Below are 23980 nucleotides of genomic sequence, written 5' to 3'. Positions count from 1 at the left end.
CTTACTACCTAAATGCATTACTTTGCATTTCTCCACGTTGAACTTCATCTGCCATTGATCTGCCCATTTCTCTAACTGATACAAGTTGCTCTGGAGTTCCTCGCTATCCTCCTGCGATCTGATTGCCCGGCATAGCTTTGTGTCGTCTGCAAACTTAATGATCTCACTGGATATTCCGTCTTCCAGGTCATTGATATAAATATTAAATAGGATCGGCCCAAGTACTGAGCCCTGGGGCACACCACTAGTCACTTTCTCCCAGTCTGAGAACTTTCCATTTATGCCCACTCTCTGCTTTCTGTTTTCCAACCATTTGCCTATCCACCTTTGTATATCTCCCTCTATTCCATGGCTTTGTAGTTTCCTGAGAAGCCTTTCATGTGGAACTTTGTCGAATGCTTTTTGGAAGTCCAAATATATTATGTCCACCGGCATTCCACTATCAATTTGCTTGTTCACGGTCTCGAAAAATTGAAGTAAATTCGTTAAACATGATTTCCCTTTCCTGAACCCATGTTGACTGGGTTTCATCAAGTCGTGTGTATCTAGGTGCCGGACTATGCTATCCTTGATCAGTGCTTCAACCATCTTTCCAGGGACAGACGTAAGACTCACAGGTCTGTAGTTGCCCGGTTCCCCTCTCGATCCTTTTTTGAAAATTGGCGTGACATTCGCTATCTTCCAGTCCTCTGGTATCTGTCCAGTTCTGATTGTCAGATTGGCAAGTTTCTGCAATAGCTCTCCAATTTCAACCTTCAATTCCTTTAAAACTCTCGGGTGAATTCCATCCGGTCCAGGGGATTTGTCACTTTTAAGTTTGTCAATCTGGTAGTATATCTGGTCCAACTCCACTTCAACTGTGGTGAGGCTGTCTTCTATTACTCCACTAAACACTTTCACTGCTTCTGGTATTTTAGCGGTATCCTCCTCCGTAAAGACGGATGCAAAGAAGGAATTTAGTTTGTCAGCAATTTGTTTATCTTCCTTGATGTACCCTTTTCTTCCCTGGTCGTCCAGGGGTCCCACCGCCTCTTTTGCGGGTTTTTTCCCTTTCACGTATCTAAAGAAGGGTTTGAAGTTTTTGGCTTATTGCGCTATTTTTTCCTCATAGTCCTTTTTGGCATCCCTCACCGCCTTGTGACATTTCTTTTGATCATCTTTATGTATTTTCCATGCTTCGGTTGTTTTCATGTGTTTCCATTTTTTGAAAGAGTCCTTCTTTTCTTTTATGGCTACCCTCACCTGTCCGGTAAGCCATGCCGGTTCTCCCTTACCTTTTGTTCTCCCCTCTTTGGAGATCCTTGGAATGTGGAGATTTTGTGCTTCTGTGATAGTATTTTTCAGTAGGGACCATGCCTGGTCTACCGTTTCAAGTTTGTCCACCTTTTTCTTGAGTCGTTGTTTCACCATGGCTCTCATGCAATCGTATTTGCCCTTTCTAAAGTTAAAGGTTTTGGTTAAGGTTTTGGCACGTTTTCTATTCCCGATGTCAAGCTTAAAGTTGATCACATTGTGATCGCTCGTCCCCAGCGGTACCGTAACTTCTACTTCTTTTGTCGGTCCCGTGAGGCCATTTAGTACCAAGTCCAGGGTGGCGTTGTCTCTTGTCAGCTCCTTTACCAATTGTTCCAGGAAGCAATCCCCTAGCACCTCCAGGAACTTGGCCTCCTTGCCGCAGTTGGAGGTTCCTAGTTTCCAGTCTATCCTCGGGAAATTGAAGTCTCCCAATATTATTACATTGCCCGTTTTGCTTTCTTGTTTGATTTCCTCTATCATTTCTGAGTCAGTTTCCTCCGCCTGTCTTGGGGGACGATAGTAAAGGCCAATTTTCGTGTCTGCGCTGTTTTGGCCAGGAATCTTAACCCAGAGTGACTCTAGCTTCTCTTTTGTTTCCGTCGTAGCCACTTCAACAGATTCTATTCCTTCCTGAACATATAGGGCAATACCTCCACCTTTCTGCCCTACTCGATCTCTTCTATATAGTTTGTATCCCTGCAGTACGGTGTCCCATTTGTTTTCTTCATTCCACCATGTTTCTGTTATGCCAATGATATCCATGTTCTCATGTCTTGCTATCGTCTCTAGTTCTCCCATTTTGTTTCCTAGACTTCTAGCATTTGTATACATGCATTTAAGTTCCCTTCGTGTTACCTTTTTGGACTTTTTACTCTTGGCTGCCCTTACAGTTTCATTTACGGTATCCTTTACTGCTCCTGTGTTATCTCCCGTGTTTGTTGTGTGGTCATCCCCTCCTGTGTCTGAGTTGTCCTTTCCTGCTTGTTCTCCTTTGTTGGCTGTGAGGTTGACCTCTCTTGTGTATGAGTAGTAGTCCTTTGTTCCTACGTCCGGGCATCCTGTTGTCCGTAACATCGACCGGTCGTCGACTGTCGGCTTTCCCCTGTCCTTCAGTTTAAAGCCTTCTCTATTGCTTTCTTCATGTTGCCTGCCAAAACTCTTGCTCCTTCCTTGTTGAGGTGTAGTCCATCCCTTCTGTAGTACTTGCTTTTTCCCCAGAACGCTGTCCAGTTTCGCACGAAGTCGAAGCCCTCGTCTTCGCACCATCGTCTCATCCAGGCGTTGATCGCTTGCAATTCCCCTTGTCTCTTTCCATCTGCTCTTGGTACAGGGAGGATTTCAGAGAAGGCCACCTTCACCTCCCTGATCTTCAGTTGTCTTCCGAGTGAGCGGAGCTGGTCCTTCATCTCTTCCCTGTCATACTTCCGCCCGCTCACATCATTTGTTCCCACGTGGATAAGCACAGCGGTGTCCACTCCCCCTGCGCCATCTATGATCCTGGAGATCCTGTTGGTCACATCCTTTACTCTTGCTCCAGGCAGACAGGTGACGACTCTGTCCTCTCTTCCTCCTGCGGTGTGGCTGTCCACGTGTCGTATGATGGAGTCGCCTACGATGATCCCCATCTTCTTTATTCGGGAGTTCCTTGGGGGGCGTAGGTCCACGTCCTTGGAGTAGGGCCAGTCATCTTCCTCCAGTGTTACTCTTGAAATTGTTTCCTGTTCTTTGAGCGGGGGGACATCTTCCTGTGCTCTCATTTTTCCTCCTGGTGTGCAGTTGTCTCCTACCTCGTCTTCGTTTCCTTCTTTGTTTACATGGGTGTCTTCTCTATTCACATGGGTTTCCTGAGTACAGTTTTCCAGCCCTGGGATCTCTACGTGGTGCTGATGGGCTTCCTCTATGAACATTTCTAAATCCTTGACCTCGTCGTTTGGGTTGTACTCCACTAGAATCTTCTCCTGTACTCGGATTCTGTCTTCGAGTTCCATCACTGTTCCCTCCAATAGTCTTACCTGACATTTCAAGCTATCCATCTCCGTGCATCGATCGCAAATGTATGCCTGGATCCCCGAAGGGAGGTAGTCATACATATTGCAGTCGATACAGAAGACAGGAAAGCTCATCTTCTGACTTCCTTGGGCTTCCATTTCGTGCTTTACTCGTGGGTTGTCTGAGTGATTTGATGTGACCTACTGCTGCTCTTTTTCCTACTGATCCTACCTCCCCCTTACCTTCTGACTTCCTGACTGCAGGCTTCCTATTTGAATGTGTCTGTTTGTGTTACAGTGCCTGTGCCTTTGTGTGCTTGTGTCCCTTGCCTGCTGCTTCCTTGTGTTGCTTGTCTTGTTGTCTCTCTCGTGTGTGCTGTCTCTGCTCTACCTCACCTTGATTGTATGTGCAGGTTGGTTTCTTTTTGTGTCTGTCTCTTTCTTATCTTCTGTGTCTGTCGGTTCCTTACCGGTCTGTTCTCCTCTGGTGTTCTTGAGAGTGTAGCGCTCGTCCCTTGCAAGGCCCTTCGCAAAGGCGCTCTCGCTAAGGGGAGTCCGGCGCTGCCTCTGATGTGTAGGGGGTGGGCGGAGCGTACTCTCGCCGCTTCCCCGAGTCTTCGGCTCTCCTTCCTCCTGTGCAAGGCTTCAAAGCTTCCCCGACTTCTCTTCTTGCTTTGACCGCCTGTGCACGCTGCTATTCGGCACCACCCCAACAATATAAGAAAACCAAAGAGGGGAGGCATGATGTGGAAAAAAACAGGGAAATAAAGTAAATTAATAACGAAAAAGCTTGTTGTATAATTGACGGATTAGCACATTAACTATCTGTATTTCTGCTTCGTTCACATTGGAGGGTGTGGAAACTGCTATTGGAACTAGAGGTTTCCTTGATTCCAAAAAATTCTGTAAATGTAAAGGATCAAAGAATGTGAAAGTTTTTTCTTCCATTTTGACAATACATTTATATGGAAATCGAAGGAAAAAAGACCCTTTGAGGTCCAGTACCAGAGGTTTTAAGGCCAAAAAAGCCTTTCTCCTCTTGAGTGGACCTACAAAGGTCAGGAAAAATCAAAATGGAGTGTTGTCAGGGATATTCAAATTGTTCCTCCTAGAGACATTTACAAGGCTACACCTCCGTTACCATGGTTTCAATTCCAGGTGTCCTCAGGTTCCTGTGCAGTGGCTACGCTACACACACATACAAAAAAAAATGCTGATGTTGCCTAGGGCGGGTGTGGTTTCCTCACTCACAGCCTGTCTTCTACTGTTTTAACAGAGTGGATTTGACTTTCATCAGACACTTGTTAATCCTACTTTGCCTTCCTCCAGCTTGGTTTCTGGACTCCAACAAGTCACCAGCAACAGAGTCCAGGGTCTGTGATATTATGCAGCGTCTTAGTCTTCGGAATGAATGAATCTGTCCAGTACCACGAATGAGGGCTTAGGTGGATGCTCCTTATACTTCCTTGTGCCAGAAGGGCTCAGTGATGTGGAGACGCATTCTGATTCTACGGTTGGTCATCCACTTCTGGCAAATCCCTTTTTCCGAGTGGTCTACAGAGTATACTGTACTAGCTGTTGTCTCCAGAGTGTTTCTAGTGTCCTTGGATCTTCCAGAGGTTTGCCTCCATATTTCAATCTCCCCAGAGCATTGCAGGTTTCTGCGTTTCCATATTCCACAGCAACAGCTCCCGCTTTTTCATCCAAGTGATTGTAGTTGAGGTGGCTTTCCGCCAACAGGGGGTCCATGTCCATCCTGGGACAGTGGGTGCTCCCGGCACCATCTCGGGTGTATGAAGACATGGTGGGGACGGTAGTGTCTCTGCTGCATGCGTAAGCTAGTTCAGGGAGAGGTGCGGGTCATCCTTCCTGTCTCTGGATTTTCTAGGGCTTTTCTTCATTTCCAGTCATGCATTTCGTCTCAGGACTAGTAGACAGAACCTTTGTCAATAACTTAGAATTCTCTTGGATTGTCCAGCTCTCTTGGCCTGGGTTTATCTGCAGGTTCTAGGGCTTGGGCAGCCTCCTTGGAGGTGATCCACTAGGTCAGAGTGCCCATGCACCCTTGACAGGAGTACCTCTTCTCTTGATGATCTCTGCTGAGTTTTCGAGTGTTTGCCTGCGTACCCACAGTATTCTACACATTGAGTGTTCATGCTTTCCAGCGTGTGATTTTAAGTACCTCTCCACAAGTATCGGAGTGCTACAGCTCCACATACTGGATTTAATCCTTTACCCATGAGGCAGGCCGCCTTCTGGAGGCTGAAACACAGACTGTGTCAAAATGATTGAGGACATTACACACATATACTTGTGAAGGACGCTATATTTATGTACCGGATGCTATATTTATGTACCTATACACTTATTGAATATTTGTGTTTACAATTAATAAAGATTATTCCCAAGGCTGATATGTACAGCCCCGTTCCCCTCTTGTTTCGTTTTTCTCCGCTGAGTTTTTCCACTTTTAATGGCTGCTGTCCTGGACGGAGCCAGATAGCAGCAATTTGAGCTGGTGGCTTCAGGGTGGCTCTCAGCTAGGGCTGGCTTCTTCAAATCTCCGAGTGGATAACTCTTAGCATGAATGCCAGACTGTTGGTTTGCAGGCTCATTATGGGGCCCGCTCCATTCAGGGATAGTAGGCTCCTGGTCCGCAATATTGGTGGACATTTTGTCTGGAGCTTTGGAAATTCGGATGGTGCTTTTCTCTCTCCAGCCCCTTCAGAAAGACCGGCGGTGCAAGGTTTCTTTGATGTGGTGGCGTATGTATATCATGAGGGAGCTCTAGTGCTCTCTCTCTCTCAGGCAAGCTAGATCGGTGACATTCCACTGGGAGGAAGCGCTTCTGCCTTTCTCAGCGGCACATGGGGCCAGAGTCGCCAATATTCTGGCAGTCTTGACATTTCTGGTCTCAAGGGCCTGGTTCTTCTTACAAGAGCCATTCCATCTGCTTTTACAAGCAGTAAGGGTGAAGGGGAGTTCTGGACATCTTTGGAGGAGGTCCTCAGCTGGCAGTGATTGGGGATCCCCACTAGCTTACAACAAGGGTCAGCAAGTACTTCAGCACTGTAGAAATAAAACCAGAAATGCATTTCCTTTTCTTTTGAACACAATACAAAGACATCTGCTATATACATTTCCCAAAGCTAACATATTTCAGTCAATAAATTCCTTTTTTACCTTTGTCTGGAAATTTATTTTTCCATCAAGCTGGTCCTAGTTTTTCTGCTTTCCTGTCTTCTGCAAATTCTTCTGTTGCTGTCCATTGGTTTCTCCTATCATGGTCCAGCATTTCCTCCTCTCTCTTCCCTTCCTCCCATTGTACAGCATCCTTCCTCCCTTCTGTCCTGGATCAATCTCTTTCTTTTTCCCCTCCCCACTCCCGCACAGCATTTCTTTCTCTTTCCTCTACCCCAATGTTCAATATGTCTTCTCTCTCTCACTGTCCAACTTCTCTCTTTCTCTCATTCCGTCCCTTGCTGCAAAGGGAGATGGAAAGAGAGAGAGGGATCCAGGGTGCATCTCTCCCATCTCCTCTACTGCCATATCCAACATTTTTCCCTCTTTCATCCCCCGAACCATGTGCAGCATGTTTTGTCCCTGCCCACCAGCCCCATGCACAACATTTTTCCTTCTATTACCCCTTTCCAGCATCATACCGCATCTCTCCCTCCATTCCCTCCACCATTATGTCCACTCTTCAAAATGGCGGGCCTTCCCCTCTCTGGTGCATCCTGGGATATGCTGGGGAGGAGCCTAAGGCTCTGATTGGCTCAGACACCTAAGACCCCTCTCACTGTCGTTTCACTCACACATCTAATGTAGTTTCTTCATCTTTTTAAAGGCTGTACCAGCTTTGCTCAGTCAGGTCGGTCTTAAGTCGCAATTTATTATGGGTTTTCTCTTGCACTCACTGGTTATTTCTAGGCTGGATTACTGTAATTCTTTACTAATTGGACTGCCTATGTACCAATTGCACCATCTTCAGTTTGTACAAAATACTTGACTCTAGCTTCTTTATCAATACTGCATTCCGGCTTCTTTATCGTCGTTCAAAATATGATAATATCATTCCTCTACACAAATCTACTTACAGGATGCCATTCAAATACAATGTCCTCACTTTCCATATTCATTCCTCTGGGCTTTCTCTATTCTTGTCTAATTATTTTATTTCCTATTCACCCAAGAGGGAACTTCAATTTTCCAACCAATACTTGCTGTCTGTGCCTTCGTTTAGATAGATGTTTTTGGATATCAGCCAAGATCTAGCTTCTCTGCTATGGCCCCGAAACTTTGGAACTCTCTCCAATACACGTCTGATGATAAAAAAAGAACATCAAACAAGAGGTTATATTAATCCAGAAGAATACTGGTCAGAATACGAACCGCAGACAGTAACAGAGGAAGGAATAGACTTCTGGGACAATTGGAATACAACCAGTACTTCCATCCTAGATAAAATCGCCTCATACATAAAAGCAAAAGCAACGCAAACAAATACAACAAATGTTTCGACACCGAACTATTAAAAATGAAACAAACAGCTAGGCGACTAGAAAGGATTTGGAATAAAACAGGAGAACTGACAGACCGCAACAAATGGAGAACCTACATAAAAAACTACAAACAACTGATAAAAGACAATCGCAAAGCGTTCTACTCCACCAAAATTAACTTATCATGCAAAGGTTCACAAGGAATCAATACAAAAGAGTTATTCAACATAGTCACAAACCTATTTGACACCACCTGCTACACCACACCTAAGCACAACACGAAGGTACCCACCGCGAAGAACCTAGCTCTATATTTTGATTCCAAAATTAAAAACCTAAAAAATAACTGTATAAGCAATAATGAGGTAACAATCATCCCCAGCAACTACCAAATAGCTAACTCACATGACAATGAAATACCTACAGACATGATCTGGAGTTCCTTTCTAGATCCAGAATGGAATACCTACACCAAACTCTACAACAAATACTCTAAATCTCACTCCATCTAACAACGGCCACATAATAATAACCCCCATCCCAGAAAATAGAAAAGAATCCTCAGCGCTAATAACAAACTACAGACCAATAGCATCTATCCCATTCATTGTAAAAATCATGGAAGGACTAGTACACACCCAACTAATGGACTACCTTAATCAATTCTCTCTCCTGCATGAAACTCAATCTGGCTTTAGAACCCTATTCAGTACGGAGACAGTAATCGCTGCCATCCTAGACTATCTGCACCTATTATTTAGTAAGGGCCTCAACGCCCTGATCATGCAATTCGACATGAGCTCTGCATTCGACTTGGTAGACCATGAGAAAATGATGCAATGCTTAGACGCCATTGGTATCAGAGCTGAGGTACTAAGCTGGTTTCGTGGCTTCCTCACATCCTGTTCTTACCAGGTACGCTTTAACAACGAACACTCGCGACACCTGGAGCAACTCATCCGGAGTGCCACAAGGGTCACCGCTTTCCCCACTGCTTTTCAATATCTACATGTCCTCATTAGGTGTGAAACTAACCCAACTAGGAATAAAACTATTCAGCTACGCAGATGACTTTACGATCATCATCCCATTCGCCAACTCCATCTCGGAAACCATTTCCAAGGCATCCGATGCCATAAATGAGATGGAACAATGGATGACAGATTTCAAGCTCAAGCTCAACCCAGAAAAAACAAAATTCTTCATTGCCTCCCCTCACCCGCTTGACAATAAAACCCCACTATGCATCAATAAACTCAACTACCCTATTCAGCCCACCATGAAAATACTAGGTGTTATTCTAGACCAATGCCTAACAATGAAGGAACAAGTGGATTCCCTATTCAGAAAAGGTTTCCTTACTCTCTGGAAACTCAGAACCATTAAATCATACTTCGATACGTCAACATTCAGAATCCTAGTGCAATCCCTCATACTGAGTCAGCTTGACTACTGCAACATCGCCTATCTAGCAATCTCACAAAAGAATATGAGACGTCTCCAAATAATGCAAAATGCTGCGGTCAGACTTATCTTCGGGCTGAAGAAATTCGACCACGTGACACCCTACTATCGGCAGCTGCACTGGCTACCAACAGAAGCCCGAGTAAGGTTTAAATTTGCCTGCCTCTGCTTCAAAGTACTATACGGCCTGACCCCCAAGTACATAATGGACCTTTTCGCATTTTCTAATAACAAACTCAAGAGAAACACACACCCAAAACTCATTTCCCCTCCAGTCAGAGGCTGCAAAATGAAAAAAACACCACGAACACTTTCTCTCTCACCAAGCAGTCCTATGGGGCAAAGACCTAGACCAACTGCTTTCGCCTACTACATATGGAGAATTTAGGAAATGCCTAAAAACATACCTGTTCCAGAAATACCTAAACAATTGACCCCCTCTCCCTCTCCCTCCCCCCTCCATATTCCACCTGAACTTACAGCACTGTTATAAATATAATCTGTTATCTTCATCTTATCGTAACTTTACGTTGCTATTTATCCCAACAGGTCCTGTCGGACATTACCTACTAAAATGTACATATTACATTTTCGCTCAGCAAATTGTATTTCTATACTATTGCCTCCTGAGGTCTCTGATCTCTGTATTTCCTCTGAATATCTACTTATTGTATTTCGCTGAATGTCCAGCACTCTTGATTGTAAACCGCCTAGAAGTCGCAAGATTGTGGCGGTATAGAAGAATAAAGTTATTATTAGTATTATTATTATTATATTTAAGATCTGAAAAATCTCTCGTCATTCAAGTCACAATTAAAAACATATTATTTTAAAATGTCATTTGAATTAAGTTCCTTATAGCTTTTTTTCTCTTTTCTTCATTTTTCTTTCTTTTTTAAAAATCCCTTCACCTTTTGTTTTTTTTTTCCCCTTATGATATTATAAACCTTTCCAGCCCTTGTCTGCCTTTTGGTGTCCAATTTGTTAATTTGTCTGTCTGTCTTTTTACCTTGTCTGTCCTTATTGCTTTTTAATCTTTGCCCATTGATTTTATTTCTTGTAAACCACTTTGACTTAACCTTTTTTGTTAAAAATTGTGGTATATCAAATAAAGTAACTGTAACTTAAGCAACCTGGGCCAGTCAGAGCCTTAAGCCCCTCCCTGGTTCATCCCAGGGTGCACCGGGAAGGGGAAGGCCTGCCATTTTGAAGAGGTGGGCCTGTTGGCTGGAGGGATTAGGTATCCCTCTGGCTAGCCATCATGAACAAAGTAAGGGGGGGGGAGGGGTTCATCGGCAAAATGGCAGTGGCAGGAAAGAGTGGGCAGTGGGCATCTCTCCCACTGCCGGGGATGTGTGTTTGCTTTCTGGCAGCGGCAGAAGCGAGTGGGCAAAGTTTTTCTGACAGGTCTGAGCTATGAAGCCTTACTTTCCTGTCAATGCCTGAGCTAAACAGCGCTCAGGCACTGACCAGAAATTAAGGCTATGACAGCTCAGACCTGCTGGAAAATTTTGCCCGCAAATGTAGGACAGCAAAGTTAGGGAATCACCCAGTGATAATGGAAAATCGCCCAGATTGCTCGTTTAAATATTGGCCTTGTAATACATTTGCATGACAGAGTTGGAATCAGCCAGGAAGCTCGGAAAAGACCACAGTGAGCCCTTTTGAGAATTAGCCAATAGAATACTTCCACACTAAACCGGCTGGAACCAGTTTAGCGACCGTCGTTAATGGCACACTGGGTTTTGGTTAATGGGTTAATGGGTTTTGAGAATCTTCCCCCATGTGATTTCATTGTTTATCATTGTTAATCACTGTGATTTCATATCTGGTCTTAGGATAACCAAAAATTATAGATCTTTAACCACTTCAAAATATATATATTGGTTAATCAGAAAACCAGACTACCTGCAAGAGGTTCTTGCAGACTGTTTTTAGGAACCACTGATTTATGCACAAACTGTTTTCCAAAAATTGCATAACTATCTATGTAAGCATGATGTATTTGACTGAAATGGTAGCTTATGTCTCTTTATTTGACAAGAAACAATGGACTCTATTTAATTTATAAGAAAAATATTTTGTTTTTATAATGTGTATTCCAGTGGAATAGGTGAGACATTCTAGACGGAAGGAATACACTGCAGAAGGAATCCACTCTGAATTTTTCACTCTGCCTCTGCTGTACTTTTCTGGTCTCTTTAGCTCCACCTACAGTTCTTTTCTTCTGCACACGTGCCTGCTGGAGTGTTTGTTCTGCTCTCCCCATTTTATTATTTTATTTAGTGTATTTTTGTCCCTTTTTCAGGAATTCTGATGCTTGGAGCGATTTCATAGCTCTGCCTGCTTGAGAACACACAGACTTCTGTCTGTAGCTGACAGGCCAATCCCACTGGGTACCTGTTAGCCAGCCTGCATAGTTTTCTCTGTAGCTCAAGGCCGTCCCTGAAGTGGTCTGACCTCCTGTTAAGCAGGGGTTGAGCGCAGGCTGTTGAGCACCCTTAGGAGACTTAGCGGTGTCTCGCAGAGTGCCGGCTGTGTCTTTTCGCCTCTATCCATCCCAGTGGTCCACAGGGGTTGAGGTATAGTCAGGCATTGGAGTCTGACTGGCTGCCCAAAGATCAGCTTTGCAGAAGCATTATCAGCATTGAGACAGTGAGTTCTCATCCAGCTTCTGTGAGAGAACTGAGGCAAGCTACAGCACAGATCATCTGTCAGGTCACAGTGAGTACAGGCTGACAGCCTGTGAGATGAATCGGTTGGAAAAGTGGGATTTTGAGTTTTTCTGAATGTCCCTCTGTTTCCCCTCAAAAATCAAAAAAATTGCTGTTTTTGGAGTTTGGGAAGTGTGAAAAATATCGCGATTTTCTTGCAAATTTTTTGACAACAGCCATCTTCCCAACAATATCTTTTAGCAGTTCCCTCAGTTTGTCAGTTATTTTATGACATAACATGTAAAACAATCTTTTCAGTAATTGTACCCACACTGTGGAATGCCCTACCACTGACCCTGAGACAAGAAAAGAACCTTAACAACTTTAAATCTCAAAACATTTCTTTTTAGAGATGCTTTTAAGAGTTATACTTAGCTTTCCTTATTCAAAAAAACTCAGACATTAGGCCTTACATTAAAGATCCCCTTTACTCCTTTTGTATTTTGCCTCCCCTTTTATTTTAAGCAATGTATCCTCCCCATCTGCCCATATGTAACATGTTATGTCTGTACTGTAATTGTGAATTTGTTCCCTCTATTTTATATTTTTTAAAATTGGAAACCACTTTGTTTATAAAAGCGGTATATCAAGATGTAAATAAACTTGAAAAACTTGATCTTGGATTTTTAGTGATCTTTTTTCTAAAGCTCCCTACTTCTTCAAAACTGCAAATTTTGCCTAGAAACTTGCTGGGATGGATCCTTGGGTTCCCCTCATGTGGATTCTTGCCAGGATTGCCCAACTTTAGTGCTTTTATAGTGTCCTTGGGCCAGATGGTACAGCGCTGCCTCTCCCCTGCTGAATCAGGTGACCAAATGCTCAGCTAGCCCAGTGGGGCAGCCTTCTTTGCTTTCAGGGCTCGGCATGGCTGGTATTTCTGTTCGCCCGTCTGCGGATCCTCCGCAGTCTAAGAAACGCAAATTTAAGTCATCTAAGGGTGACTACACCAGAGAATGACACAGGGACAAGTTTTCCCCCGTCCCCACAGGTTCTCATTTTCCTGACCCTGTGAGTTGTTTTTCCTGTCCCTTCCCTATTCCTGCAAGCTCTGTCCTCATTTGCACAAGCCTCAAACACTTTAAAATCATAAGTGTTTGAGGTTTGTGCTGTTAAGGCAGAACTTGGGCGGGGATGGATAAATTCTCTACTTGATGACCAAGGAGCCGGAATCTTTTTCTAACGTTATGGAATTTTTGTGGTCTGGATTTCAGAATAGGTGTTCTCCCCCTGAGCAGTCCCAATTAGAGAGTTGCGCAGGGACAGAAATCCCACCCATCCCGCCAGGATCCTCTCCGTCCCCGCCAGGATCCTCTCCGTGCCCACCCGTCCCCGTCAGAATCCTCTCCATCCCCACCCGTCCGCATAAAAAGCAGCAATTACTTCTGGCAGGATCATCAATTCCACAGTTTCTTTTGTGTTTGCGCTGCTATTTTCCTTATGAAATCTCTTTGGTGGAAGCCTTTTTTGTTTTCTGTTCAGGTAATTAACTTATAAACCCCCTCTTTTACTAAGACTGACATGTCCATTATATTATATGGATGAACCCTGCTTCCAAAGCCTTCCATCCCCGTGGGAGTCCCGTTGGCTAGAAGGGGGTCCCCGTGGGAGTCCCGTGGGCCAGAGGGGGGTCCCCGTGGGAGTTCCGTGGGTTAGGGGGGATTCCCAAAGGGGACCCACGGGATTCCCGCGATCCCCATTCCCATGCAGACCTCTAGTCCCAATCTGCCTCCCAGTGGCTTGCTGCTGCTTTGGTGCTGTCTGACCCTGATCTGGGGGACCCTGATGCAGATGTTTCACTTGCTGATCCCTTGTTTGCAGGTACAGCATTTCCATGAGTGGGAGATAGGGGCTGTGTTCTGGATCTGTGGATCCCTCTGGGGTCTTGGATCCTGGGGATGATCCCACTGTCCTGCACTTATTTAAGTTTGAAGCTCTGCCAGACTTTTTTTCTGAATCTTTGCAGGAGTTAAACTTAGTCACTAAGCCAGCTCTGCCCACTTCCTCCTAGCTTTATGGTGTGCGCTCTCAGTCTGCTTCCTTTTCCTGATATAGAAACATAGAAAAAAAGCGGCAGAAAAGGGCTATAGCCCACCAAGTCTGCCCATTCCAAGTATCCCCCCCCCCCTGAATTTACTCCCTTAAAGATCCCACAAGAGTATCCCATTTTTTCTTAAAATCCGTCACACTGCTGGCCTTTATCACCTGGAGTGGGAGTCTGTTCCAATGATCCACTACTCTTTCGGTGAAGAAGTACTTCCTGGAGTCGCCATGAAACTTCCCTCCCCTGATTTTCAGCGGATGCCCTCTGGTGGTCGAGGGTCCCATCTTCTGACTCGATACGTCCCGTGATGTATTTATACGTTTCAATCATATCTCCCCGTTCTCTTCTTTCCTCGAGTGAGTACAGTCGCAATTTCTTTAGTCTTTCTTCATACGTGAGATCCTTGAGCCCCATGACCATCCTGGTGGCCGTTCGCTGAACCGACTCGATCCTCAGCATGTCCTTTCGGTAGTGTGGTCTCCAAAACTGAACACAGTACTCCAAGTGTGGCCTCACCATGGCTCTGTACAACGGCATCATAACTTCAGGTCTCCTGCTGACGAAACTTCTGTGGATACACCCCAACATTTGTCTTGCCCTGGAGGAAGCCTTCTCCACTTGATTGGCAACTTTCATGTCCTCGCTAATGATCACTCCTAGATCGCGTTCCTCCGTGGTCCTAACCAAGGTCTCACCATTTAGTACATAAGTTCTACGCGGGTTTCTCTTGCCCAAGTGCATTATCTTGCATTTTTTAGCATTGAAGGCTAGCTGCCAAGTATTTGACCATTGTTCCAGCAGCAGTAGGTCGTGTGTCATATTATCAGGTAATAAGCATCTGCCTACTATGTTGCAAAGTTTGGTGGCGTCGGCGAACAGTGATAACCTTCCTCTAAGTCCTTGCGTCATATCTCTTATGAATAAGTTGAATAGAATCGGGCCCAGGACCGATCCCTGTGGCACTCCACTGATCACGTCCGACGCTTCGGATGGGGTACCGTTCACCACCACCTTCTGAAGTCTGCCGCTCAGCCAATCCCCAATCCATGTAGTTAGAATGTCTCCTAATCCTATCGATTTTAGCTTGTTCAGTAATCTTCGATGAGGGACGCTATCAAATGCTTTGCTGAAGTCCAAATATACCACGTCCAGTGACTCTCCGGCGTCCAGTTGTCTAGTAACCTAGTCAAAAAAGCTAATCAGATTAGATTGGCATGATCTACCTTGGGTGATCCCGTGTTGGTGTGGATCACATAGTTTTTCTTCGTCTAGGATTGTGTCAATATGCTGTTTGATCAGTGTTTCCATGAGTTTACGCACTATAGACGTGAGACTCGCTGGTCTGTAGTTTGCTGTCTCTGTCCTGCAGCCTTTTTGTGGAGTGGGATTACATTGGCGGTTTTCCAGTCCAAGGGGACCCTTCCTGTGCTTAGGGAAAGATTGAAAAGAACAGATAATGGTTCTGCCAGGACTTCTCTTAACTCCCTGAGCATTCTGGGGTGTAGGTTATCCGGTCCCATGGCTTTGTTTACTTTGAGTCTTGATAGTTCGTTGTAGACACTACTGGGCGTAAATTTGAAATCTTGAAATGGGTCTTTCCGGTTATCTCCCGTCTGAAGCTGAGGACCAGCTCCCGGTGCTTCGCGGGTGAATACTGAACAGAAGTGTTGGTTTAGTAATTCTGCCTTCTCAGGGTCTGATTCTGCAAATTTACCGTCCGATTGCTTCAAGCGTACTATCCCATCTTTGTTTCTTTTCCTGTCACTGATATAGCTGAAGAAAGATTTATCCCCTTTCTTAATTTTCCGTGCTAGCTCTTCCTCCATTCGGAGTTTGGCCTCTCTGACTGCTGTTTTGACAGCTTTGGATCTGTCTAGATAGTCCTCTTTTGCCCCCTCTCTGCCTAAATATTTGTAGGCGATAAATGCGTCTTTTTTCTATTTAACTAGTTCTGAAATTTCTTTACTGAACCATTGGGGTCTTTTGTTTCTCCTATGTTTACTTACTGTCTTTATGTATCGGTCTGTTGCTTCATGTAGTATGGACTTCAGAGACGACCACATATCCTCCACGTTGTCAGTTTGTGCTTGTTTATGTAGTTCCTGATGGACGAAATCTCCCATTCGGTTGAAGTCTGTGCCTCTAAAATTGAGAACCCTTATTGCTGTGTTTGTTTTTGGGAATCCTTTTTTGGGGTTGAGCCATACCATATTATGGTCGCTGGAGGCCAGTGTGTCTCCTACTGAGACTTCAGTGACACTATCTCCGTTGGTGAGGACTAGGTCTAGTAACGCCTGGTCCCTGGTGGGTTCCAATACCAATTGCTTGAGACGTGCACCCTTTATGGAGTTTAATATTCTTTTGCTGCTACCCGTAGTCACGGAGAGTGTGTTCCAATCTGCATCTGGCAAATTGAAGTCTCCTAGCATTACTGAGTCCCCGCGCAGTGTGATATTCTCTATGTCCTCGATTAATTCCATGTCTTTGTCCTCCTGTTGCCTGGGAGGTCTATATATCACACCAAGGTATAGGCATTTTTCATTCCCTCTGGCCAGATTCACCCAGAGGGATTCCCCAGTGTATCTAACATCTGTGATTCTGGTGGTTATGATGCTTTCCTTAGTGTATAGCGCTACTCCTCCTCCCAATTTGCCCACTCGGTCGCAATGAAGTAGGTTGTACCCTGGTATAACCATATCCCACCCATGCGATTCCGTGAGCCAGGTTTCGGATATCGCTATCACGTCAAGATCGGCGTTTGTTATCTCAGTCTCTAATTCTAGAATCTTATTGCCCAAGCTGTGTACATTAATATACATAGCCCTCCATATCTGTGAAGAGTTTACCTTATTAGTTAGTGTGGCTCCTGAAAACTCAGTGATATTTCTCCCTGACTTATTGTGGGTATCATTGGTACTTACCTTAGACTTGGTAGTGTGAGTGTGACTTGCCTCTTCAGGGTGGTTTCTTACTGCTCTGGGATATAAGTATGTACCCTCCCCCAACTTACCTAGTTTAAAGCCCTATGGAGTAGGCGGGCCAGTCGATGTCCAAATACGTTTCTACCTCTTCTGGTTAGGTGGAGTCCGTTCTTGGAGCAGTTTGACTCTTCGGAGGGTGCTCTTAAAATTGCTAGAGCTTTGTCACACTTGTATCCCCTGGCACAGGAGTGTCATCAGTTTTTGGGTCAGCCCAGGGTGGATTTTTTGGTGGCGCAGGGGACTAAATGCACCTCTTTGCCCAGTGAAGGTGGTGTGGTGCTTAAGGATATGCAGGACCAACATGTGGATATGGTCCTCAGTAAACTTTGATGCAGCTGCTTTAGGCATCAAAGCTGCTTTGGCAACGTCATTTGTCGCACATGCCTGTCTCTCTCGACTGCGCACGCTGGAGAGTGAGTTGGTGGATCCCCTCTCCTCAACGTTTTTTGGCTTGGACAGATTATATGGTTGATACATTGTATGACCTCTGGATCAGACAGAGGGCTAGTGATTCAACTTCCAATGCTTCTGTGGCTACACTGCCTTTTAAGGGGCAGTCATTGTTTGACAGAAATAAGGATAACCTGATGGATTCTGTGATGGACTCTCGCCTTAAGACTCTGCCTGATAGAAGACCCAGACCCTCCAGGGGTTATGGTCGTTCTAATTTTCATGGCTCACAGCAATCCTGACCATATGCAAGTGCCACATCACAAAGATTTTTCACAGGGCTCCCGACAACGTTATGCTGGCTATAGGCATTCCCAGCCTTCCACCAAACGTTCTGTGCTCTCTGCCAAAGAGGCACAATGACACCAGGATAAGAGACATACGTCTTCAGATAGGGGGCCAGCTCTTCAGCATTTCTTACTGCCTGGATGTGCTATACGTCCAACCGTGGATCTTGGACATTATTTGTCGGGCTGCATACTGGAATTTGCCTGGTCTCTGACAGATTGGTTTGTGGACTCTCCTTCAGGTCGCCCAGACAAAGCGTTCAAAGTTCACTATTCAGCACTTGCTGGATATTCAAGCTATAGAGCCGGTGTCACCCGACCACTTGGGCTCAGGCAGATGCTCTATATATGTTATCATGCCAAAGAAAGGCTCTGAAGATTGGAGGCCTATTCTGGATCTTCTGCATGTGAATGCAGCTCTCAAGGTTCCATGCTTTCATATGGAGATCGTACGTTCGGTTATTGCCGCAATGGACTCAGGAGTTTCTTACCTCTCTGATCTCACGAAGGCGTACATGTACATTCCTATTTTTCCGGCCCACCACATATTTTTGCAGTTTTATGTTCTGGAACAGCATTACTAATTCTCAACTCTGTCTTTTGCGCTGGCGACAGCGCCTGGACCTTCATCAAAGTGTGATGGTGGTCGTGGCGGCGTAATTGTGAAAGAGTGGTCTCCAGGTTCACCCTTACTTAGATGACTGCACGATGGAGCGGGTGCTCCAGGTAATGGAGGACCTGGGCTGGATTGTCAACTTCAGAAAGAGTCATCTGATGTCCACGCAATTGCTGAAATACCTGAGAGTTCTCTTTGACACGGCTGCAGGCCACGTCTATCTATCAGAAACACACCAGCAGAAAGGTATGTGACCAGATTTCTTCCCTTCTAGAGCAGGCGGCTCCTTCGGCATGGGACTAGCTTCATGTTCTGGAATCCATGGTTGCTACGATGGATGTGGTTCCTTGGGTGAGGACACGCATGCATCCTCTTCAGCATGCTTTGCTCTTTTGCTGGGCTCTGCTTTGCAGGCCTGTCTTCCTTGGTCTCTGGAAGCTCGAGCAAGCATGGATTGGTGGCTTCTCCCGCAATCGCTCCGCAGGGGTACCACTACACATTGCCTCCTGGTGATGACAGATGCTCGAGACTATGACGGGAGCTATTTCCTATGAGTGATCTGCACGGAGCAGGCGCGTGGGAAGATCGCTCCTGCTCCGAAAACCAGCTAGATCACCAGGTAAGGCTTAAGGGGGGGCTTACAGGGCTTAAAATAGCCGGGGGGAAGTGAGGGTTAGGGTCAGAACTGGTCCAAATATTAGTCACATTTTTTTTAATATTCACGGGCCGGCTCTGCCCCTAACCCCTGTGGATACGGAGAGAGAAGTGTACTTCACAAGGATTGGGTGGCTCTCAGTATTTGGGTACTGACTGTAGGTGGAGCTAAAGAGCCCAGTGAAGTACAGCAGAGGCAGAGTGAAAAATCCAGAGTAGATTCCTTCTGCAGCATGTGGCTATAGGGATATTACCCATCTGTCTAGAATGTCTCACCTATCTACCGGAAAAGAGCTTACCAGAGTAAGTACATAATCTTTTTTTTTTTTTTTTTACTTTTACTATAGTAATCTTGGAATTTATGCAGAAAACGCATCAAAAGAAACAAATGAAGAACCTGCTCAATGTCCCCAGTATGATAATTTCTACAGGTAAATGTCAAGTATTTGATATATTAGTACTTCAAGAATATTGAACAAAATTTGAAATAGTATTTTACATTTGTAGGCAAGCTCATTATAAATAAGTGAAAGTATCGTAGATTTTTATATTATATGTACAGAAAGTTTTTAATATGAAAGTTTAGGATGTCTTGGGCTTTAATATAGTAAGAGGAAACAAACAGTTAGGACCATAGGTTTCCTGTTGTTTAATTTAATAATCAGTTTAATATACCAATACAACAACTGTCTCAAAAATTGTCACTAGGCACAGAATTTGACAGAGAATGATGGAAATGGCTTTAGGGATTGAGCAGTTAGAAGGAAGGGATTATGGTGGTGTAGTGGATGCAATATTATGAAAACAGGAATGAAGGAGCACCAAATGAGAATTAAAAGGGGGCAAGAAGAGAGTAAAATGGTAGAATAAAGGAAGTAGTGAAAATGGGTAGCATGCAGAGAAGTAAAGGCACTTGAAAGGAAAAAAGATACTTCTAAGATGAGAAGAAGGATGTTCCAGTCTGAGTGAGAGAGAAGAAAGGGAATGGAAGGGAGGAAAAAAGAAATATTTAAAATTGTCATTTCTGTATTGGAAATAGAAAAGAAATGGCATTGGAATTCTTTTAAATCAGTGTTCTTCAACCTTTTTACACCTATGGACTGGCGGAAATAAAATAATTATTTTGTGGACCGGCACTGGTCTGTGGAGCAGCAGTTGAAGAGCACTGGGCTAAGTTGTGGGCCAGACCACGCCCATCTCTGCCCCAAACCCCACCCCCATAATAGTACTAACATTATTTTTTCCATTCATTTTTCATATATACACACAATATAATCTTATTAACAAAACATAATGGCTAACCACAAAATTAAGCTACACAAAGCATACTGTATGCTTCTCAACATTTATTCCTACCAGAACAGATTACCCCTATGCAAACACGGGCCACAAACTAAAATTACTAATATATTCAAACGAAACTCTAAGATTCAAGACTCTGCATGCAGTACAACCCCAGGGGGGAAAAAAAAATACATTTCTTCCTGAACAGTGCAAAATATAGACAGCAGATGAAAATTCTTTAAATTGACACAATTCAATTACTAAATTGAAAATTAAATCATTCCCCCCTACCTTTGTTGTCTCCCTCCCTCCATGTGCCATCCCTTCATCACGGCAGTTGGGTGAGGCTGGGTGTCCTGCCCTCTCTTGTTTACAACAACGCCTTGAGAAAGCCAGCTGTCTCTCTTGTTTTACTCCCCCTCTACAAGAAACATACCAGCGCTCCCACCTGGCCAATTTATGCTGCCCGCAGCCGGCTCCTTCTTCCTCACTGACTGCTGCTGGCTCCCTCTTCCTCACTGCTGGTCCGCGGCTGGAACATGCCTGAGGAGATCGGTGCACAAAGCCACGTCCTGTGGCTCCTATGCATCCCACACATCATCCGGAAGCTTTTCCTCTGACGTTGCAACGTCAGAGAGAAGGCTGCTAGTTCAGGCGCAGGATAGAGAGCTGCACGGGGATGGCGGGAATCCTGCGGGACCCACGGGTTCCCCCATCGGGTCGCGGGGATTCCGTGAGGACGCCCCTAGGGTCGCGGGGATCACGTGGGGACGCCTCCGAGGGTCACGGGGTTCCTGCGGAGTTGGATGCGAGGCTCGTCTTCTCTCTATCTTCCCTGCCGCAGCACACAGCCGATCAGAATGGAAGTCTTCCATGATGTCAGCACTGATGTCAAAGGGAGGGCTTAAGCAAAGCCCTCCCTCCCTCTGATGTCAGTGCTGACATCGGGAAGACTTCTGTTCCGATCGACTGTGTGCTGCGATCGGCAGTGGCGTACCAAGGGGGGGGCGGGGAGGGCGGTCCGCCCCGGGTGCAGCCATAGGGGGGATGCACAGCCAGCCAGGTCCCCTTACCTTTGTGGCGCTTCCTCCGACCGACCGACAAGAGGCCAGGTCTGACAAACCTGCCGCAAATCTAAATTACTTTCTTACAGCAGCTTCAATACTCCAGCTGCTGTAAGAAGGTAATTTAGATTCGCGGCTACAGGGCAGGGAGGTTTGTCGGACCGGGCCTGTTCTGTTGTCAGTTGGGCGGGGAAGTGCCACAAAGGTAAGGGGCAAGGAGGGAGAAAGGAAGGAAAGGTGGAGTGGAGAGGAATAGACGCTTAAGGTAAAACTGAGGGGGGAGAAGGACACTGAAAGCACTGGGGAAGATAAAGGGGTGGAGAAGGACGCTGAAAGGACATGGGGAAGACAGAGGGGGGAGAAGGACACTGAAAGCACATGGGGAAGACAGAGGGGGAAGAAGGACGCTGAAAGGACATGGGGAAGAGAGAGTGGGGAGAAGACGCTGGCAGGGAAGAAAACAGAGATGCCAGACTATGGGGGGAGCGGAGGGAAGAAGATGGGTGCCAGACCAATTTGGAAGGGGGGGAGAAAGGGAGGGGCACAGTAACAGAGCAAATGGAAGACGCAGAGAGAAGAGAGAGAGTGGATGGAAGGAATTGAATGAGAACATGAGGAAAGTAAAAACCAGGCAACAAAGGTAGGAAAAAAATTCTATTTCATTTTTTTTTTTTTGCTTTAGGATAAAGTAGTATATTAGTTGTGTTGATAAAAATTTATAAACATTAGAGGCTCTGGTAGAAACCTGTTTACAAAGTATGTATTCTTCCCAATTAATATTTCCAAATTACCGTATTTTCACGTAGATAACGTGCACCCGTGTAAAACGCGCACACGGGTATAGCGCGCGGGAAACTGTAATTTATGTAAAGAAATTTTTATATACCGCACACACCCGTATACCGCGCATGCTGCCCGACTCTCCCGTTGCCGCCCGACTCTCCTTTCGCCTGCCCCGACTCTCCTCTGGAGACCCCGACTCTCCTTTCACTCGCCCTGACTCTCCTCTCCCCCTTGAAGTCCTGTCCCCACACTGAAAGCCTGATGCCCCCCCGACGCCCGATTCACCCCCTCCCTGCAGGACCGCTCGCATCCCCACCCCGAAGGACCGCTCGCATGCACCAGCAAGGACCGCTCGCACGCACTCGCACCCCCACCCTGAAGGACCGCTCGCACCAACACAGCCTCCCGACCCCCCCCCCCCATCATGTAGAAACTCCTACCGGTGTTCTGCTGCTTCCTCTTGGCGGTCCCGGCCCTTCTGTGAGCCCTGCGCCTGTGCTGCTTCTTCCGGTGGTCCCGCCCTTTTTCTGACGTCAAGCCCTCTTGCCCCGCCGACTCCCCGACACGATCGGAGCAAGAGGGAGCTCAAGCCCTCTTGCCCCAGCCAACCGCGGCACCCACGACACGATCGGGGCAAAAGGGAGCCCAAGCCTTCTTGCCCCGCCGACTCCCCAACTCCCCGACAATATTGGGCCAGGAGAGAGCCCAAGCCCTCCTGGCTCTGGCGACCCCCCCCCCCCCCGGCTAGTTGTTCGGGCCAGGAGGGAGCCCAAGTCCTCCTGGCCCTGGCGACCCCCCCCCCCTCGCTAGTTGTTCGGGCCAGGAGGGAGCCCAAACCCTCCTGGCCACAGCGACCCCCTACCCCCACCCCGTACTACATTATGGGCAGGAGGGATCCCAGGCCCTCCTGCCCTCGACGCAATCCCCCCTCCCCCCAACGACCGCCCCCCCCAAGAACCTCCGACCGCCCCCCCAGCCAACCCGCGACCCCCCTGGCCGACCCCCATGACCTCCCCACCCCCCTTCCCCGTACCTTTGTGTAGTTGGCCGGACAGGTGGGAGCCAAACCCTCCTGCCGGCAGGCAGCCAACGACGGAATGAGGCCGGATTGGCCCATCCGTCCCAAAGCTCCGCCTACTGGTGGGGCCTAAGGCGCCTGGGCCAATCAAAATAGGCCCGGGAGCCTTAGGTCCCTCCTGGGGGCGGGGCCTTGGGCACATGGTTGGGTTGGGCCCATGTGCCTCAGGCCCCGCCCCCAGGAGGGACCTAAGGCTCCCGGGTCTATTCTGATTGGCCCAGGCGCCTTAGACCCCACCAGTAGGTGGAGCTTTGGAACGGATGGGCCAATCCGGCCTCATTCCGTCGTTGGCTGCCTGCCGGACAGGCGGGTTTGGCTCCCGTCTGTCCGGCCAACTACACAAAGGTACGGGGAATGGGGGTGGGGTGTCGTGGGGGTCGGCTGGGGGGGCGGTCGGAGGTTCTTGGGGGGAGCGGTCGTTGGGGGGAGGGGGGTTTGCATCGAGGGCAGGAGGGCCTGGGATCCCTCCTGCCCGTAATGTAGTGATGGGTGGGGGTAGGGGGTCGCCGTGGCCAGGAGGGTTTGGGCTCCCTCCTGGCCCGAACAACTAACGGGGGGGGGGGTCGCCAGAGCCAGGAAGGCTTGGGCTCCCTCCTGGCCCGATATTGTCGGGGAGTCGGCGGGGCAAGAGGGCTTGGGCTCTCTTTTGCCCTGATCGTGTCGGGGAGTCGGGGGGGCAAGAGGGCTTGAGCTCCCTCTTGCCCCGATCGTGTCGGGGGTGCCGCGATTGGCTGGGGCAAGAGGGCTTGAGCTCCCTCTTGCCCCGATCGTGTCGGGG

At 46.8% G+C, this 23980-nt stretch overlaps 1 protein-coding gene across 3 annotated transcripts in view; it reads left to right on the top strand.

Moving 5' to 3' along the window:
• The window catches only part of LOC117360069, a 219874-nt gene that overhangs the window by 141208 nt on the left and 54686 nt on the right, over window positions 1–23980 (top strand). For all 3 annotated transcript variants that reach the window (XM_033943703.1, XM_033943701.1, XM_033943702.1), the window contains one exon: window positions 19341–19424. In XM_033943703.1, coding sequence (XP_033799594.1) covers window positions 19341–19424 — 84 coding nt within the window. The remainder of the gene's footprint in view (window positions 1–19340; window positions 19425–23980) is intronic.

This window comes from Geotrypetes seraphini, chromosome 4, assembly GCF_902459505.1.
Source record: "Geotrypetes seraphini chromosome 4, aGeoSer1.1, whole genome shotgun sequence".
NCBI classification, from domain to species: Eukaryota; Metazoa; Chordata; class Amphibia; order Gymnophiona; family Dermophiidae; genus Geotrypetes; species Geotrypetes seraphini.
This window is presented reverse-complemented; position numbering and strand designations above follow the sequence as displayed.